The sequence below is a fragment of the Psammomys obesus genome, unplaced genomic scaffold (genome assembly GCF_907164565.1).
Source record: "Psammomys obesus unplaced genomic scaffold, mPsaObe1.curated_primary_1811, whole genome shotgun sequence".
NCBI classification, from domain to species: Eukaryota; Metazoa; Chordata; class Mammalia; order Rodentia; family Muridae; genus Psammomys; species Psammomys obesus.
The window spans coordinates 1-6,611 of NW_026592154.1; the positions used below are offsets into that span (position 1 = coordinate 1).

General features: G+C 39.7%; 1 protein-coding gene across 1 annotated transcript; it reads right to left on the reverse strand.

The window, feature by feature from the left end:
* Window positions 1–334: 334 nt before the first annotated feature.
* LOC129681165 (BRCA2-interacting transcriptional repressor EMSY-like) lies at window positions 335–5,874 on the reverse strand (the record flags this gene model as incomplete). Its single annotated transcript, XM_055613042.1, has 3 exons — window positions 5,714–5,874; window positions 3,745–3,900; window positions 335–486 (listed from the first exon to the last, which is right to left on the reverse strand). Coding segments are annotated over exons 1-3 (408 nt in total), but the record flags the coding sequence as incomplete, so codon positions are not given.
* Window positions 5,875–6,611: the final 737 nt, after the last annotated feature.

Sequence of the window (6,611 nt, forward strand, 5' to 3'; positions counted from 1 at the left end):
TTACTCCACTAGTAAATCTTTATTTAATAGTAAGAGACACAGAAACAGTAACCAGTTCTGATGTTATGAGACCCCAGGCAATCTAACTGGTTATTGTTTCTGTGTCTCTTACTATTAAGAGCTTCTAGAATATTAAAAAATAAAAATAAACTGCTTTCTAATTATTTCCTGGTGTTCAGACCTATAACTCAGTAGCTATTCCTAATAGACAGATGAGTTACACATACACTCTATAGTTCAGGTGTGTCTCCTTGTTCAAATAGAAGACAAATGTGAACCTTATGTTGGGAATAGAGCCATTACAGAACGTGAGAAGAAGGAGAAGAAACCCAACCTGTTGCATAATGTGGGTGATTGCTCCAGGGGAAGACGCTGGGATGGACTTCACCACCACCGAAGTCTGTGTCGCAGTCTGTGACTGAGCCACATGTTGGAGCAGGGTCCGCTGGGGCTGGGAAGGCTGTTGGGGCTGGGAGCGATGGCTGACTGAAAATAAAGGAGGTGGTGATGTTTCTCCAGAAAGCAGCACAGCAACTGTAACCAGCGACCAATCATTTTAAGCACGTATATGAGCATGTATCTCAGAGGGTGGTACTACACACTAAGAGGCAGAAGACCAGAACTTGTTCATCTAGAAACTGTGGTACTCTGTGAGTCTCTTACTAAACTGCTTCCTCATCTGCTAAATGGGAACAAAGCTATTGTAATGATGAGGGGGAAAATGTATGGAGAGGAACTGTGAACACTGTTATCACCCAGGTAGAACATGCCTTTAAAGTGACACCCTCCTGTGAATGGTTGGCTTTTCTCCAGTGACTTTTAGCCTGCTGAGGTCACAGGGAAACAATATTTCCACAACCCTAGACACATCATTAAGGAAAGTGGAAAAACAATGCAGTCCAAACACTAGCACTGCTCCTTTCTAGGAAGAGACACTGCTTCACATCCTATGATTCCTGAAATGTCAGAGAATAAAACGATGCTGCAGAAGGCATCCTGTCCTACTATGCTCCAACCACTCCTGTGACTTTAAAGCTCCTTGTTTTCAATGAAAGCTTAGAGCTTAGCTCTGTTTGCTTGTGTTTACGTGGGATGATAAAAACTTGCTGTTTCTTTGTACAAGAGGAAAATGAAGAAATGGGTTGAAAATGGTCCTTAAATAAATAAAGGGTCAACAGAAAAAAAGGTTGCTCCGTTACCTCAGTTTTAGCTCAAATAGATCAGCAAGAGTGAAGTTCGAGGAACCAACCCACTTCCTTCTCTCTTGCCATAGAACTCATTCAAACTACCCATCCAGTCTGTGCCATCTTTATTTTTACTACTATTTATTTTATTTTTAATTCATTTATTTTTTTTTTCAGTTTACATCCCTATCACAGTCCCCTCCAATTTGAGTCATCTTTTACAAGCCTCAATATCAAGTTTTAACAGTATAAACATTTGTCACATCCAAACTTATAGAACACTCAAATGCCTTTAGCTACTAGGAAGGAAAGTCTTTGTATCAAGAATATGCAAAAAAAAAAAAAAAATCTGTAAATGAGCTAAGGGTTTTGAGATTATGAAAACTCCTCCAATAACCAATAATTGTAAGGTGATGTAGCTTATCTTCAACTTCAAGTAGCACTGTTCCATGCTTAGAAACAGCCGAATGCCCAAGAGTGAGTTGCACCTATAGGTCAAAGTACCTGTGTGGTGGTCTAAGGACTAAACCCCAGCTCTAACTACGATTGCAACACTTTTCCTTGTACATTCACAAATGCAGTGCTTCTCTCTAACTACTAATAGAGCTACACGTACCATGAGATCACAGAACATCACCTGGACTCCTTTAACTCTGCGCAACACTACTTCCCTGCATTTCACAGTTTGCCTTTACACTGCATTTTAAACTATGTGAGTTAATAAAATTGTCCATATATTCTCAGCTAAACTGAAAATAAAGAGCCAGGATTTATATTTAAACATCTACTGAAATAATTTACAACAGGGCTAAATAGAAGAAAAATAAATTATGGCATTAAACTCAAGCAAGCAAATCAATGCAATTTTTAAATGAAAGCATCATCAAAAGTAAATGACATCTGAAAGATAAATAATAAATTGCTAATGAAATTATCAGATCATAAAGACCATTTTGATAACCATATATTTTGATTTGATAACTGTTAGAATAAAATTTTTCACACTTTTACTTTTATGGGTGTGTGCATACACACAGACACATGTGGGTGGACATACCACATGTATCTGAGTGCCTATAGAGCCACAGGAAAGTGTTTGACAGCCTGGAGTTACAGGCTTATGGGCGCTCAATGTGGGTACTGAGAACCAAACTCAGGGCCTCCGGAAAAGCAGCGCACCCTCTCTTACCTGCTGGGCCATCTCTCCAGCTGCAACACTGAGACTTTTTAAATTAAAGAAACAAATTGGACTCAACAAAAGGTCAAATAATACTACGTAAAAATAATTCTCTTTCAAGAGCCTATAAATTTCTTCATGCCAAATGCCCACAGTATAGGAGACTAAAGTTCAGTGAAACCCAAGAAAACCAACACCCACTAAAGAACTTAAAAACAGGGCCCAGGGCAGCTAGCTTTAAAGTCAAAGCAAGCGCCCAGTGTGGCTATGTGTCTAAGAGATGGTAGCTATGGAAGGAGGCCACAGAAAGAACATTTGTGAAATAGATGCTGTGACCTTAGCTGGCCCTCATAAGCCCATAAAGTCATTTATTTCTTTAAACAATTCTCTCTCTCTCTCTTCTTTTTTCAGCAAAGTGCTCATTTTCCCACATTGCAGAATAGTATTTTGTTCCCTTCACTAGCGAAGCTTAGCTTCCCTGTAGCAGAGCAGAGCGCATCCATGTAAGTGACTCCCCCACAAGTGACCATCATTTGCTGTTCATTATGTTACAAATGGGCGCCCAGCACTTACCGGGGGAAGCTACCTCTGTCCCCTCATCAATGCGCTCTGTCAAGGATAAGTAGGGAGAAATCACAGGTCTTTTCACCTGTTTACTATTTTCTAGCTAGGCTACTGCAGAGACTAACATTCAGTTCCTCGGCATACAGGCCTCTGCATCAACTGCCTTTCTGCTAAGCATCTGTGAAGTAAACAGTTTTCCACTATCTTCTTTGGATTTTCTTTCTGGGCAGTTTTAATCGACCAGTCTCAGTATCTTCGCAAATGATGCTAAAGAACTCCTTTTCCTGCACCTGGAACATTCTAGTACCTGAAACTTTATGTTCTCCTTTAATCAGTGCTTATTAAATAAAAAAAAAACATAAAAGAGGAGCTCACTTCACACACCACTTCTCCTTACCCCTGGATTATTTACATCACTACCCTCTGGATTCCTTCAGATTTCCAGCTAATAAAGTATCCAAAAGAGAAATCAGTATTCCAGGCGTGGCCTCACTTGAATGTAAGAGAAAGAATTTTACTTCTCCATAGGTACCATACCCAAAATCTCATTAGTATTTTGTTGCTGGACCACGCTGAAATATCTAATCTGCTTTCCGTGTGTGTATGTGTGCATCCGTACATGCGTGCATGTGAAATTAAAGTCAGGGAAATGGGGGGGGGGGGTATTAAAGTCAGGGAAACCCCAAAGAGAATGTCAATCTGCTCTGAAAACCAACAGGAAAATCACTAGAAATATAGATATGTTCTCCCCCAATGAGCACCCCATGAAATCCACAAAGGTAGCACTACCTTAAATCTATGTTTTAAGAAGGCACCTACCAGTAGTGATGTATTCAGCAACTAGTTCTGACTCTACCACAGCAATGGATGGACTCTCAGGAGAATGTCTCTTTTCCTGGGTCATCTGAATAGGTACTGCCATTTGACTCAAGTCAATAGTGGGTTGTCTTGGTTTAGATTCCAATTTTTCCTTTACTGCATAAAAAAGTCGGGGAAAAGTTAACTTTTATTATAGACAAGTACTAAAACCAGGGCTGTCTATGGGAATAATGAAGCAGACGTCTGGGGTGCGACACTTGCAGGGACTAAGAAGGTAAGAATTGAAAACGGCAGGCTGCTCTGTATGGTTGTCTAGCCTACAACCTGCATAACCATGCCCAGCAGCCTACAGTAATTCATATGCCATCTCACTCAAGCCCCCCCCATTACTCTAGTTCAAGCAGTTGTTGCTCTTTCTATGCTCCTCCTAGGATGGCATTTCCTTTTAATTCAAAGTAATCACTGTTACCCTCAGTTCACAACAGCATGACTACTCCACAGCATATCCCAGAGTAGCGCTCCCCATTGATTGGTTCATTTGACTTACTAAAATCCAAGGGCCTGAGAATGCTACCCAAATGCTGGGTGCTTGTCTGGCATATACATGGTCTTGAGTTTCATCTCCAACATAAGTACATACAGCCTTTACTGAGGGAAGAGGATTGTTGAGTTCAGTGCAGATCTGGGCTACATCCAGGCCAGCCTGGGCTATGAAGTGAGACCCTATCCATATATATATGCAATTTAAGATAAGATAGGGCAAAAAAAAAAAAAAAAAAAAAAAGTCCTAAGACTTTAATGACTCTTTAAGAATTAAAAAAAAGAAAAAAAAAAAAAAACCTGCAGTGCTAAGATAAAAATAGGGGCTCTGCTTCTATGTCTAAAACGTGTGATAAAACAGCTATAATTAATAATAGTATATGTATAGATGCATTTTTAAATATCTTTACCACTTCTTCAACAAAAAACTCTTCACTAAATGTTCCTATCTATATAAATAATTGATGAAAATGGTTGAATTTTTCGAAGACAAGCAGCTGAAAGAAAGATGGCCAAGGCTAAAAATAATTAATAGAAGAAATCATCTACATTTATATCAAATAAGTATAGATCATAGAATGGAACTTACAATAAACAGTATTCAGTAACTAAGTCCACTAAAAGACTGGTCCCATCAAGCATAGATTGTGACAAAAGCAAAACAATCATTTTAAACAAAGAAACCAAACCTAAAGAGTCCTTGCTGTGATCATACAAGCAGAGATGGCCCTGGCCACCATCCTGCCACTGACCACTGGTTAACTTTTCTCAGTCTCAGCTAACTTTTCCAAAACATAAAAGGGTTAGATGAGGCCATCACTATAACCCAAAATATTTGCGTAATTGTTGCCCTATATAACAGAACCCTCAGTATAACTTACATGGAATTGTTCTAAAGTCTTTCACAGACATTTAGTAACTAGAAACACTGATAGACCCTATTATACACAGATGCTTTAGTGGACAACCCACACAAAAATAAATAAATAAATCTGAAAATAAGCTGAGAACAAATGAGAATGTTTACATGTAAACTACCTGTGTTTTATGGTTGAAAAATTGTGCTGATATTATCAGTGAGGACAGGAGGGCCCTGCAATCCGTGTCCTGATATTCTTAAATATATCTAGCACCTGAGATACACCTATGCCTGTTCCATGCTTATGCTTACAAGTGACATGCCCACTCCCTTCTGCTGGCCCGAGGATTGTCCAGTAAGTACACGTCAGCCCGCCCATGCTATCTCTGTTCTGGTAACAACACTCCATCTATGCTTCCCCTACGCACATCTTAAAGAAAAATAAACTGTACCAATGATTATAGACAAGTCCAGAGGGGGAAATGTGCAAAAACTATGTAATAGCGGAGTGTTTTAGCAACCCATCTCTAGAGAAAACATGCTTCATTCATTGAGCATGTGAATTCATACCTGTTGTCTGTTGGAGTTCTAACAGGGCTTTGATTGTTGAAGTAGCTGATTGTGATTCACTGGATACATCCTGATATATTATGGTGGGGCTAGTCTCCATTGCAATCTCATGTTCTGACCAATCCTGACGCCGGGAAGCAATTACATGAACTACAGGCTGGGAATCTGTTTTATATTAGTTAAAAAAAAACAAACCCTATAAACAAAGTTTCTCTTAAAATAAAGCAATTTTTTGTTTCTTTGTATGTAATGTAAACGTCAAACTTGACTTCTCTAAGAAGACTGTAAGCTCCCAGAAAGAATACTGTCTCTCACTTCTGAGTTTGTTTATTCACTCACTCATTTATTTTACACTGCACACCTGTGTGTCAGGACCCGTTTTTAAAGGACTTGAAGGCTAACTCCCAGAATAATCCAAGAGTGCTCAGGAAGCACACAGTCTATGTGAAGAGACAAGCATGGAAACCAGTATATTCAACACGCAGACTGCTGTCCACACAGGTGTGCGTCTACACAGGCGCTTGTCTACGCTTCCTGAGAACAAAATGCTAGGGGAGACTCATTCTCCCCAAGGCACACAAAACGGTTTCTACATACAGGCCTGAGCACTTAGGAAGTCTCACTGAATTATTGACAATAAGAAAAAAGAGACAGTTAAAAACATCATGACGTAAGATGACAAATGTAATAGAGGTCAAAGACAGGTGAAAGCTCCAACCTTGCCAGTTATCAGCAGTCTGATTCTTTGGGTCTCAGCTGTACTGCTAATAAGAACAAGACGGGGTAAAGCGCATGGATAGCATGTGCCGCTTAGTAACAGTAACGCATCCTAGAGAGACCTTAGGCAATGCTGTCAGTGTGAGAGCATCCTTCCATGTTCAGAAGAAAGAGTTTGCTG